The following is a 13777-nucleotide window of genomic DNA, read 5'->3' as shown; positions in this document are numbered from 1 at the left end:
TGTAATGCCCAAAATATTGACTGTCTCGCTCTTTAAGAAAAAAAATTGTAAGGCCAGGCGCCGTGGCTCATGCCTGTAATTCCAGCACTTTGGGAGGCTGAGGCGGGCGGATCACCTGAGGTCGGGAGTTGGACACCAACTTGACCAACATGGAGAAACCTCATCTCTACTAAAAATACAAAATTAGCCGGGCATGGTGGCACATGCCTGTAATTCCATCTACTCGGAAGGCTGAGGCAGGAGAATTGCTTGAACCTGGGAGGCAGAGGTTGCGGTGAGCCGAGAATGCGCCATTGCACTCCAGCCTGGGCAACAAGAGTGAAATTCCGTTTCAAAGAAAGTTAAAAAAATGTTGCTCCTTGGCCTAGAATGGTGTCTAATTTGAAGAATGTTTCCTCTGCAACTTAAAAAGAATGTGTATATCTGTTGGTGGTGGCTAGAGTATTCTAGAAATACCAGTTAGGTGAAGCTGTCTGATAACGTTTTTCTTACTACTTTTTAACAGCTGTATTCGGATATAGCCATATTCTAAATAATTTACCCATTTAAAGTCCACAGTCCAGAGGTTTTTGATGTTCATAGATAACTGCAACCATCTCCATTTTCGGTGGTGGCAAGAATACGGAGCAACAGGAACTCTGTTTCATTGCTGTCAAGTTTGAACGTTTTTACCATCTCAGAAAGAAACCTGTACCCTTCAACTATCATTCTCCTCCTTTCCCCCAGCCCTAACAACCACTGAGCTACTTTTTGTCCCTTTAGGTTTTCCTCTTTGGTATTTGCAAATGAAAGGAATCATATGTTATGTGGACTTCTGTGTCTGGCTTCTTTAACTTGGCTTGTTTTCAAGGTTCATCCAAATTGTAGTGTAGAAGGTTTTGTATGCACATGTGTTTTCATTTCTCTCTGTATCTAGTATATACCTAGGAATAAAATTGCTGTATGTTTTTATTATAACTCTGTGTTTAATCATTTATTGCCAGATTGTTTTCTCCTCTATTCAGATCCATTGCCCATTCTGTTAAGGCTATTTTTTTTTATGGAGATGGAGTCTTGCTCTGTCGCCCAGGCTGGAGTGCAGTGGCACCATCTCGGCTCACTGCAAGCTCCACCTCCCAGGTTCACGCCATTCTCCTGCCTCAGCCTCCCGAGTAACTGGGACTACAGGCGCCTGCCACATCGCCTGGCTAGTGTTTTGTATTTTTTAGTAGAGACGGGGAAGGCTATTTTTTAAGAGCAGTTTTTAGGTTCACAGGAAAATTGAGAGAAGGATACAAAGACAGCCAAGATAGCACATGTCCCCACACATTCCTAGTTTCCCCATTATCAACAACCCCCCACCAGAGTGATATAATTTTTTTTTTTACAATTGAGGAACCAACATTGACACATTATTGTCACCCAAAGTCTGTAGTTTACGTTAGGGTTCACAGTTGGTGTTTTACATTGCATAGATTTGGACAAATATATGACATGTATCCACCATTATAGAATCATACGGTAATCACTTCCCAGAGCTGTCATTTTCCACTGTCTGAATTTCTACTTCTTTTGTGTGGTTTTCTAAGTGGCTGCAGTGAGAGGTTAATTCCCATTGCAGGGGTGGAAGTAGCAGTCTGTATGTTTTAATTTCCTACTAACCCATAAAATTTACCTTGCTTATGTTGATTGCTCAGTTATGGAATTGAATATTCGATTTGTTTGTTTACTAACTAGAATGAAATACGCTGTCTAGAAGCCTCATGTGATTTTGTGATGGTGCCTCCCTTCTCTACTTCTCCATTCATTAAAACAAACCATGAACCTAGCTTCACGTGCGAGTGTGCCTGGGGGCCTGTCACTTGTGCTGTGGGGCAACTTTGAATTGCCCTCCTGCTGCGGCTTGATGACTGTGCCCCTCTGTTGGGCACGCAAGCAAAGCAGATTACAGACAAGGGCCAGGATTTTGGAAGAAGCGAAATTGCATCCTGTGCAGGAGGTGGAGCAGGATTACTTCTCTATGCTAGTCAAGGGCGTATGTTGTTCAATGAAGAAAGCAGGAGGAAGAGAAGGAGGAGAGAAGACCTTGTGAATCTGTGTAACACCAGTGCAGGTGGCTTCATATCACTCTGCCCTGGCTTTCCACCATAAAATTCGGATGATAAAAATCAGCCTGATAGGAGTGTTATGGAAATTAGCTAAAATTATATGAATTAATAAACATAAAATGTATGAATAAAATACAGAGACTGGCATAGAACAAATATTCAAAACAATATGTTTCCTAGAAGGTTTTCTCTAGGGTAAGAGCCCTCAAGTCTTCCTCTTTTTGGCAGCTTCTTCTGTGTTTCCCTCTTTGTCTCAATCAAGAGATCTTCTGCAAAATTATATGATCCATCCTCATTCTGTTCCCCAATCATTATTGTAACTGTGTGATACGGAGATTCTATCTATATTTCATTTGTTAACGTTTTTGTTACTGTTTTTTCCCTCTGGATGTCGTTAGCATATAAAGACATCCTTAAATAATTATTTTGGGAAACAGTGTTATTTTCTGCCTGGTGATGAATCTTGGGCTAGACAGTTTGAGACGATGCAATCAATTATTCTAAGAGATAAAACACTGTCTTCTTTGGGTAACTTAACTAAAGTCATTTATAACAACCTCAGTGGCTGCTAAGTATATTTAATGTGCTTAGAGTCTAAGTGTTTTCAGTTAATTTTTCATTTTCCTTCGCATTTTTATTTGCTTTCACAAGTGGCATTATTAATTTTCTTTTAGGTTATTAAATTAAGGTATGCTTTATAAAATTTTTCAAAGAAAAACTAATCCCATCCCCTGAGATAATCAGTGGGAATAGCTTGAATCATTCACTTCCATGACTTCCTTTGTGTTTATTCAAAAATGCACAAATATATTTAGGCTTTTTTAACTTAGTAACATGTGATGGGCATTCCCTCTAGAGCAGTAGACAGTGGTTAGCTCGTCTAAAAGCTGCCTGCTTTCCCTAACAGGTTACATAATGTTTTATTCAACCTTCCCTATATTGTTGGACATTCAGTTTTTTTCTCTCCTTGTTATATCGCTTGCTTTATTGTGCAGATATCCTAGGTACTGTGAAAACAAAACAAAAACAAACAAACAAAAAAGCCAGGATGGATTCCTCAAGTGGGATTGCCTGTTTGTAGGCAGTATCCTAGTCACGACTTCACTAGTCTGTGTTTGTGCCTATTTTCACTATTTCAGCCTTGTCAATACCCACTTCACTTCTCTTAATTTTTGAGTTTTGGTGTAAAAGAAAGTACTCTATTTTTGCTTTAAAATTTATTTCCTTGATAATTATTTTAGATTTACCATGTTTTCATATACTTACTGCTGGTGTGAATAGGCTTTGGCCCTTTTTCTATTTGTGTCTTTTTCCTTTACCACTTTTGGGTGCTCTCGGTGTATTGGGGACAGCAGTTCTTACGGGTTATATATTTTGCATATGTAAAAGTTATAATTTGACCTTATCTTTTTATTAACATAGTGTTACATTTTTACATAATCTGTCAGCTTATTTATTGTTGTGTTTTCTGTCTTTCCTAAGAATGTTTTTTTACCCAAAGTTACACAAATATTTACATATCTTTTGGCACTATTATTATATTTAGAGACTTATTTATTGAAAACAGTTACGCTGATTGTATTTATAAACACAGTCAAAATGTGGTAACATTTTTATACATTATATTTTGTGTCACTCTTGTTCCCCCACCACCAAGTTTATATGATTTTACAGAGAGTATTAGCACAAATATTTAAATGATTCATTCCTTCTTTTTTCAGACCACCTACTACTATCTTTCTAGGTCTGTAGTCGTGCTCTTCGTCAACAATATTCCCAAACTTTCTTCTCCTAACATAGTCCGTCCTCAAAATCCTGTCCTCCTTTTTGGTACCACTAGCACAAATCCTTTTTCTCTTGTGCCTCAGGGAAACCTTTATAAACTTATAGGTTGACCAAATTACTAGTGATTAATAAAATCAGCAGGAAAGAGTGTATTTATGCAGAGAACGTTCTCTACCAAAAGCGTCATTGTGCTGTTTCGTAAATGCGTGTATGTGGGAGGCTGTATACTTAGCCATTAAATAACAGATTGAACTGCCTGGGTTTGAGTTCTGGCTCTACCTCTTATTATAATCTAGGGCAAACTACTTAACTTCACTTGCAGTAATTTTTATTTGAACTGAATAGCTCAAACTATGCTTACTGTGTGCCAGGCATTTTCCAAGTGCTTCACATATATTAACTCCTAATCCTCACAAGCACTCTAAATTATCCTCATTTTATACATGGAGACATGAGGTTCAGAAAGCTTAAATAATCTGCACAAGCTAGGGAGTGGGGGGAAGGGCAGTTGTAATCATAAGTGCCTAACAAATGTTTCTTTCTTCATTCTTCTTTTCTATTCCCCTCTAGCCCTTCCTTTCCTCTCCTGGCTTTCCTCTTTGTACCATTTTCCACCTCCTCCTATCTCTCCTTCCCCCATTTCACCCTTTCCCCTCTCTTCACCCTTCTTTCCTTTTCTCCTTGTTCCTCCTACTCCTTTTCTCTCCCTTTCAGCCCCCGCCTCATTTCCTCCTTCTTCCCTTCTTTCTCTTTCTCTACCTCGTCATCTTATTATATCATTTGCAGTGTCAGTGTCTTTCATCCTTTGGGGCGTACCAAGATCCATCAGAGACAGATCCTGCTGCAGAGGCCTTACCATCTGTTAGAAGCTAGAAGACATAGAACTTGCTTTAAATGAAATGGAAAATAAGAGATTTTAGTGCTATTCAAGTTTTAAGGGAGCAATAGTGTCTTTCCTGGAGGCAAAACAAAACAAAACAAAACAAAAACAAACAGCTTTATGGAGGGACAGTCTCCTTCAATGGTATCAGAAAAGGCCCTGTAAAGGCAGTAGTTATATTCTATCTACTCCACTGTATTTAGAATATTTCCTAAATTTATCAGCCTCCCTCTTGATTATTACGTGTGATGGATCTTAAGTTCACTAATTGATCTCAGTACTTTTTAGACTCTTATTTTGTAATGAATGAGTGACCAGTATGGTAAGAGTAAAAATGAAAATGTTAAAGGAGTCTGATTGGGCCATTTGTGAAGAGTTTGGAACACCTTTCAGTACTAACAAGTCAGTCCTCATAGATTGAGGATAGCAAAGAAAAGAGAGATCAGTGTGCCTAAGTCGACAGTAGGTAGAAACATGGTCAGTGGCTACACAAATCCATGTACCCCTAGTCAGTTGCTATGTGTAATCAGTCCCCAAAGAGTTCTGAAAATAATCTGCTTGTGTAAACTGTCATTTATATCATAACATAGCTCTTCTACATCTGTGAAGTGTCATCCTCAGTAAGTACCTCTTCAGAATGCCCAGGCACCATGGCAACAGGCACCTCAGGAAAAGTGAGATGGGCTTTTAATTGCAGCGTCAAAAAGTACATTTCAGCAAGTTTCAAAAACGAGTGCATTATATGACGAAAAGTTATAATTATTTTAGTTATCTCAGCATGAATGCCAGGTGTATTTTTGGCATGGGTCTTCTTAGAAATAAGCATCCTGATTCAATGTGAAAGCATACATGTTACATTGGAGAAAACTATATTAAAAGTTACCAGAAGTTAGGTATCTACTACCTGTATAAGTTTGTGTTCCTATTAATATTTTCCACTAAAATATAAGTGAATTTGCATGAATGCTTCCTTTCATTATTCACAGTGTAAGATATAGGGAGACCTCATTGTCTTTAGGATGGTTTGTCCCTAAGGGGATAGATGCTCAGTTGCCTGTGTGTATCAGCTTTTATTTTTTGTTTATATTTATTGACAAAATCAATATACTATTTGGAAACTGCCAAATTGGTTCTAGAGATCTGAGAGACTAAAATTTGGAGAGCAACATAAAGTCGGTCTTCCCAGGATATTGCTTGAACCAGACCCAGAGTCCTAATTTTAAATGGTTGCTTTACTTGGTGAAATAGATTGGACATTGGCTTTACAGATAAAATGCCCTTGACGTCTTGGATCTCAGTTCTTCAGAAAGGATAAAGAGGATATTAGAAGGGGAATTTCTTTTATTCCTTCCAGCCCTAATGTTCTGCGATTCATCTGAGTATTAATTTGCACGCAGTTATATGGTGATGGGTGGAAACATTTAAAGAAACTTTGAAAATGAATGAATTCATACGACAAGAAAAAATAAAGAGAAAAAACTTAATAGCCTATTTTTGGTCCTATCAGGGGTAAGGTATAAATTATTTACCTTAATAGGTATAAAATGAAATTGAAAGTAATAGATACGGTGTACAGGGAAGTTTCCAGGAAGAAAACTTACGGGAAGATGTTGAAACCAGATGTGATTTAAACACCTAAGTACTCACATTTACTTTCCAGTTCTACTTTTTTCTGAAATTAGCTGTAGTCTTTTGCATATAGTGTTCAGAGAATATTTGTGGAATGAATCGACTAATAAAAAAATTGTTGGGCCTAACTCGTCCGAGCTAAGGAGTTTATATGGTACAGATCTTTGTGGTAACACAAAGAAGAGGTGGCCCAACACAGATATCAGTTAGATTAGGTTTGACCTCAGAAATAATATTTTCAATTGAGTCAAGAACCTTACAAAAAGAAATGTGCTAAAGGACAAGGTTAGTATTTTTTTCCCCAAATTTTATCTGTATTAATTTTCTTCTGAACTCACACATCAGATTTTCTGAGAGAGATGTGTCATAACATTAGTCCCCTTTGCCTTAGTTTGTTACGCCTTGGCCCAAGCAGTGAAGGCCAGGTCCATTGTCCTCTGCTGGTAGTTGTACACCCATAGGTGATGGATAAGGCAATATATTTTTATTTTTTATTTTTCTTATTACTAAGTAGAATATACAGCTGTGTTTCTCCCCTCCTGAAAGGGTCTCCTTAGAAATTTTCTGGACCTGAATCCTAACCCCTTTGGTATATTAATAAAATGTCTCCAGGAGCCAGATAACACCCCCCATGTTTTATATATTATGACATAGAGTTTTCTCCAAGTTCTGTGGCTTCCCCTTTTTTGACATGTCATACCCAGAAATATAACACCCCAGTCTTCTTGAGCTAGGGACCTAGTTCATCAGATAACAGTTTGGCCCTCTTGAGAAGACCTAAGAAGTTTTCGTATTTTGAATCAAAGCAATTAACTAGATAAATGGTTACAGTTTTAATTCTCATGGCATGTGAAGGGTGGAATATTTTTACAGGAAGTGAAAGCAACCGTTCCCTTCTTTGTATCACATACATTTCTGAGGCTCAGCAGGCTAAGGGTTTCTGCACAGTACTGAGAAATCCAGGGATGTTTTATTTCTCTACAATTAGGTGTTTTAAGTGGGAAGAAACTCTACCAGGTCATGTAAATATTTTATGTAAAAATAGCAAATGATGGCTTATGTATAATAGATGGAGTGAGGTATGCTTTCTAAAATGACTTAAAAATATAGCAGGGAGAAAAGTAAAGGCAGTAGTAATATTATTAGAAACAACCACATCTGGGAATCTCTCTCTATATTTAATAACCTTGACTCTTGTAGTATTTCAGACTTAACTAAAAGATTCCTGTTTCTAGACATATGTCGATAGAATATTTGGAAAATGTCTTTGAACTGACTCTTGCTTGGCACAGAATTTCAAAGAATCCTCATGATCATTTGTTCTATTCCTATGTGTTGAAATTTCTGAACTTGGGTGAGGTGCAATAATGTAAAACCTTATATATATGTACAAGGTAATATGCAAAGATGAGTATTTCTGTCAGGATTTTTTAAACCAATTACCTTTAATTGTTATCTATTTGTTGAAAAAGATAAGTATTCTCTGACATTGTGACTCAGGTGATGAATTGGTTGGATACCTGTTGTTTGCCTCAGTCATTGAAACCAGGAGTATATGGTATAACATCCTATTCTCTCTAAAAATAGTTTCTGTGTTTTTGGTTTTGTTCTGAGTATATTACTTTTCTCTTTGGTCCTTATAATCACAGTTTGTTTTTTATTTTTTAAATTAGAAATGGAGTCTTGCTCTGTCACCCAGCCTGGAGTTATGCTGTGATGGATTACTATATCCTCGAACTCCTGGGCTCAGGTGATCCTCCCCGTGTAGCCTCCCAAGTAGCTGAGACTACAGGTGTGCACCATCATGCCCAACTCATTTGTTAATTGTTTTGTAGAGATAGGGTCTTGCCATGTTGCCCAGGCTGGTCTTGAACTCCTGGCCTCAAGCAGTCCTCCTGCTTCAACCTCTCAGTGTTGGGATCACAGTTGCAAGCCACGACACTTGGCCACAGTTTTAAAGTTTCAAAAATAAATAGAAATAACTAGTTGACTTACTTGACTTACTGTTTCTTTCAGCTTTTTGCCTGAATTCATCAATGGAGACTTTGATTCTATTAGGCCTGAGGTCAGAGAATACTACGCTACTAAGGTAAATTGTAAACACTTTTTTGTTCAAGATCTTTCTCATATGGTTGCTTTTTCTGTGTCGTTTCCAATTTTCATGGTGTATAGGAAGACATTGATAAACTCATCGGTTGGTTACCTTTTACAGTTTTTTTATTTTAGCAATTGTAATATACATTCAAAATGGAAACTTACACTTTTTCGCCACGGATTTGCCGCCAGAACACAGGTGTCATGAAGACTACCTCTAAAAGCCAAAATGAGAAAGGAAAAGACTTATGTCAGCATTATCATCATTGGACACGTAGATTCGGGCAAGTCCACCACTACTGGCCATCTGATCTACACATGCAGTGGCATCGACAGAAGAACCATTGAAAAATTTGAGAAGGAGGCTGCTGAGATGGGAAAGGGCTCCTTCAAGTATGCCTGGGTCTTGGATAAACTGAAAGCTGAGCGTGAACGTCGTATCACCATTGATATCTCCTTGTGGAAATTTGAGACCAGCAATACTACGTGACTATCATTGATGCCCCAGGATGCAGAGACTTCATCAAAAATACAATTACAGGGACATCTCAGACTGACCGTGCTGTCCTGATTGTTGCTGCTGGTGTTGGTGAATTTGAAGTTGGTATCTCCCAGAATGGGCAGACCCGAGAGCATGCCCTTCTGGCTTACACACTGGGGGTGACACAACTCATTGTTGGTATTGACAAAATGGATTGCACTGAGCCACCCCACAGCCAGAAGAGATACGAGGAAATCGTTAAGGAAGTCAGCACTTACATTAAGAAAACTGGCTACAACCTTGACACAGTAGGATTTGTGCCCAATTCTGGTTGGAATGGTGACAACATGCTGGAGCCAAGTGCTAACACGACTTGGTTCAGGGGATGGAAAGTCACCGGTAAGGATGGCAATGCCAGTGGAACCACACTGCTTGAGGCTGTGGATCACATCCTGCCACCACCTTGTCCAACTGACAAGCCCCTTCGCCTGCCCCTCCAGGATGTCTACAAAATTGATGGTATTAGTACTGTTCCTGTTGGCTGAGTTGGAGCCAACAGGTTGGAGACTGGCGTTCTCAAACCTGGTATGGTGGTCACCTTTGCTCCAGTCAACGTTAAAACTGAAGTAAAATCTGTCAAAATGCACCATGAAGCTTTGAGTGAAGCTCTTCTGGGGACAGCGTGGGCTTCAATGTCAAGAATATGTGTGTCAAGGATGTTCGTTGTGGAAACGTTGCTGGTGACAGCAAAAACGACCCACCAATGGAAGCAGCTAGCTTCATTACTCTGGTGATTATCCAGAACCATCCAGGCCAAATCAGTGCTGGCTATGCCCCTGTACTGGATTGCCACACGGCTCACATTGCATGCAAGTTTGCTGAGCTGAAGGAAAAGATTGGTCGCCATTCTGGTAAAAAGCTGGGAGATGGCCCTAAATTCTTGAAGTCTGGTGATGCTGCCATCGTTGATATGGTTCTTGGCAAGCCCATGTGTGTTGAGAGCTTCTCAGACTATCCACCTCTGGGTTGCTTTGCCGTTCGTGCTATGAGACAGACAGTTGCCGTGAGTGTCATCAAAGCAGTGGACAAGAAGGCTGCAGGAGCTGGCAAGGTCACCAAGTCTCCCCAGAAAGCTCAGAAGGCTAAATGAATATTATCCCTAATACCTCCCACCCAGCTTTTAATCAGTGGTGGAAGAACGGTCTCAGAACTGTTTGTTTCAACTGGCCATTTAAGTTTAGTAGTAAAAGACTGGTTAATGATAACAATGCATCATAAAACCTTCAGAAGGAAAGGAGAATGTTTTGTGGACCACGTTGGTTTTCTTTTTTGTGTGTGGCAGTTTTAAGTTACTAGTTTTTAATATCAGTACTTTTTAATGGAAACAACTTGACCAAAAATTTGTCACAGAATTTTGAGACCCATTAAAAAAATTTAATGAGGAAAAAAAATTGGAAACTTACAAAATGACAAGTTGGAACACACTCTTGGGGAAATTTTACTACCATTATGTAAAAATTAATTCTTTAAACATATATATTTAAAAAGAGCTTATAATTTATATATGCTCATTTAATAATACACAATTGTTGCCTATATTCTCATTATTATATGTTTCTCATGGATCATTTTAACTTCATTTAATGAATGTGTCTTATTTCATTTAACCAATTCCCAATTAATGTACATTTCAGGTGTGCATTTTTTGGTTTTGTAAACTCTGCTAAAATCATCTTTGTAAATGAATTTTTGTAAAAATGCATAATTGTGTACTCACTGGAATTTAGGACTAACATTTTTTCTTTAACATTTAGTTTTCTTGAAATTATTATTACTCTGTTTTGAATAAAACTATTCGCTACAACTTGAGATTGGTAATAACCTACATCTTTTGAAAAGGGGTTAATTTTCTCATTATGCAAATCTTTCAAAGATCCTTGCCACTTAAGAACATATAAATGATCTAATTGGGAATGATATAAGTCACATGGTAGTGTATTAAAGTAACCAGTAATTCAAGGTCTCAGTGGTTTTGGAAGACAGTGAAGAGTTTTTCAAATAAAAATTATAGCATTAGTAATTCTAGCCACAGCACCGTCATCTGTGTTTAATTCTAAACTGGCATTAGTAAAGTATGTATTTTTTAGGAAAGAAACATCAGGTATTGAAATCACAAAACTTTAAATTCTTCGTGAGGCTTGCGGGGAGATTAGATAATTCATAAAGAAGAGAAGGAGCCTGTCTCAGAAAGGAAGGAGGGAAGAGAAAAAGGTAGGAAAATGAAGAGAGGAAAAAGGAAACATGATTCTAGGTGGAAACACAAAGGTGCTTTGCTTATAAGGTATAGCGTGTGATGATATGGAAATTCTGGGGCTGGTGGTGAATGCAGGTCTCTGCACATCCCATCTGCCCACCAGCTGATCCGACTTTCCCTCAGCAAATGAAGACCGTTCCCAAGTCAGTGTTTGATATTCATGCTCAATTACTTTAACATTGGCATGTTCCTGTTCATTCCCCACAGTCTCCCTTCTCATTAACTCCATACCTCAACCTCGTTGGGATGGAAAAGTCACAGCCTTGCTTACAATGCAGAGTTTTACAAATGCATAGATATTAATCATATTTTCAGCAGCAGAAGAAAAGTGAGAGAGGCAGAGACAAGCATACTCAAAAAACAAGTTGAAGATCTGGTCAGGTGTGACTCCTCTCCCCCTTCTTTAATGCTGCTGGCTTGCTAAAATCAGAAGTGCCAGCCTGATCACACCTATCCAAGATAAGAAAATAGAGGAAGCCAGCCTTTTTATATCTTAGGCAGTAAAATGAGGGTCAAGGATAGAGGAAATTTTTGAGTTAATGCCCCTTGATGAATTTCTCTTATATTTCCTGCTTCACTTTATTTTAACCTTAAAAACTAAATTATATTTGTTGAGGTTTCGTTTTTAAAGTAAGATTTAGCTGAATCTTCTAATTGTTGAACTGCCTAGTTCTAGGTCGATACAGTATAATCCACTTTCTTCATGTATCAGTGTTGAACTCACTGCTTTGAACCTTTAGGCTAAGTTCCTAGAGGGCACCGATGATGTCTTTTATATAGTCAATGTGCCCTGTAGAGCACATGGTGAGTATTTGGCTGTAGTTTTAATAATGATGATAATTACAACAAGTTAATGCAACATTACACACAATTCATATAAGCCATTATCTCCAACTTAAACAGCCTTTACACCACTCTTTCACAATTGAAAGGCGGTTATCTTCATTTTCAAATACACCCCCTCCCCACCTGGTCTGGGTTTGCAATGAAGGTGAAACTGGGAATCTAGTAAAGTGAAGAAATTTAAAATACCAAAACTTTGTTAAAATCAGAAAGTGGATTGTGTAGCCAACATTTCTTCATACAAAGCGTTAAGCCTGGCAACTGGTGTACAGTCCTGAATTTATAAAGTCCTGGTTTTGAGGTAGCTTTAACATCTTGGTGCTTTCCCTTTTGCCTGTTTGTCTTAGCTCCTCTCTGCCTGGTTCACTACTATTAACTCAGAACGAGGAATATCTCTTACTGATTTTCCTCTTGATATTTTACTTTTCATTTTTCTGGGTCAGTCAGTGCTTCTTTGATTCAAAGCTAAAATCACCTACTTCAGTCTATCTATTATGCATATCCCCATGTTAATTTTCTGAGAACGTTAGAAGAAACTATGCTATCTTATCAGACTCCTGATATTCTTTCATTATTGTATTCTGTTGGGTCTTCAATGGATTTAGGAAAGGGAGTTTTAAACATGTTTCCTTAATATTTAGGGGGTTAAGGAACTACTTGCAGGATTTAGCTGATGCCTTAAAAAATTACAGAATAACAAGGGTTTGCCATTAATGTAGGTTTATAGGATAGGAGTTAAAATATGTAAATGTAATAAAAATATGAAATACCGTCAACCCTTGGTATCCAGTGATTCATCCAACAGTGTATGGGGAACCTTGGGATATGCAGGGCCTATTAAGGGACTTAAGCATCCTCAGACTTTGATGTTCTCTAGGGTCCTGGAGCCAATCCCCTGTGGATATGAAGGGCCTACTGTAATTTAAAATAGAAGAAATTAAACAACATTCTTTATCCCAATTTTTTGATGAGGGAACTGAGGCCCAGAAAGCTAAGCAACTTCAGCAAAATGGTAGAGCTAGTGAGAGACAGCTTTAGGATTAATGCCCATGTTTTCTATAAAGAGAATGTTATTAGAACTGGGACTGGGTCACTGCTACTGCTTCTCAACAGGTAACGCCTTTGGCCTATTGGGTAAGACAGCTGTTCCTTGCACTGGATATGTAGCACCCCTGGGAATGAAGGCCACTATCACTGTCAATGTGATAACAGTCAACGACATAATCAAATACTTTACATTATGTTTCCAGTATGTCCCTCTAAACCTTTGATTTTGAGGCAGCAAGGGTAAAGGTGTGATAGTTGGACCAGACCGTGAAAGATCAAAACCTTATAAACTGATAAATTATTAAATTACCTATTAATAAAAACCTATAAGATATTAGATTGAGCCAAGATAGAACACTGAAGAATCAGAGTGATTTGGTAATATGAAATTAGCAAGGGTATAGGCAGATTTTTGGTATGTTTTTCTTTGTGTTATCAATGAGCATTTTGCCATTCCAGAAAGTGTCATTATCAACACAAGGCCATGTTCTAGACGGTGTGATGAAAACAACCCTAGTCATAAGTCACGAATAGGACTCTAGGTCCAAGTTCTGATTTTATCTTCTTGTTAATCCTTCCAAGTCTTAGAAGAACATAGCATCAAGAATATTGCAAGA

General features: G+C 38.2%; 1 protein-coding gene and 1 pseudogene across 5 annotated transcripts in view; both read left to right on the top strand.

The window, feature by feature from the left end:
* Positions 1–13777, top strand: part of TPK1 (thiamin pyrophosphokinase 1) — a 391064-nt gene that overhangs the window by 187129 nt on the left and 190158 nt on the right. For all 5 annotated transcript variants that reach the window (XM_015448215.4, XM_065542706.2, XM_005551074.5 and 2 more), the window contains one exon: positions 8398–8470. In XM_015448215.4, the coding sequence (XP_015303701.2) occupies positions 8398–8470 (73 nt within the window). The remainder of the gene's footprint in view (positions 1–8397; positions 8471–13777) is intronic.
* LOC135970266 (elongation factor 1-alpha 1 pseudogene) lies at positions 8584–10250 on the top strand (annotated as a pseudogene).

Source organism: Macaca fascicularis, chromosome 3 (assembly GCF_037993035.2).
Source record: "Macaca fascicularis isolate 582-1 chromosome 3, T2T-MFA8v1.1".
In the NCBI taxonomy this organism is placed as follows: Eukaryota; Metazoa; Chordata; class Mammalia; order Primates; family Cercopithecidae; genus Macaca; species Macaca fascicularis.
The sequence above is the reverse complement of the archived record's forward strand: the minus strand, read 5'-3'. Positions and strand labels throughout refer to the sequence as shown.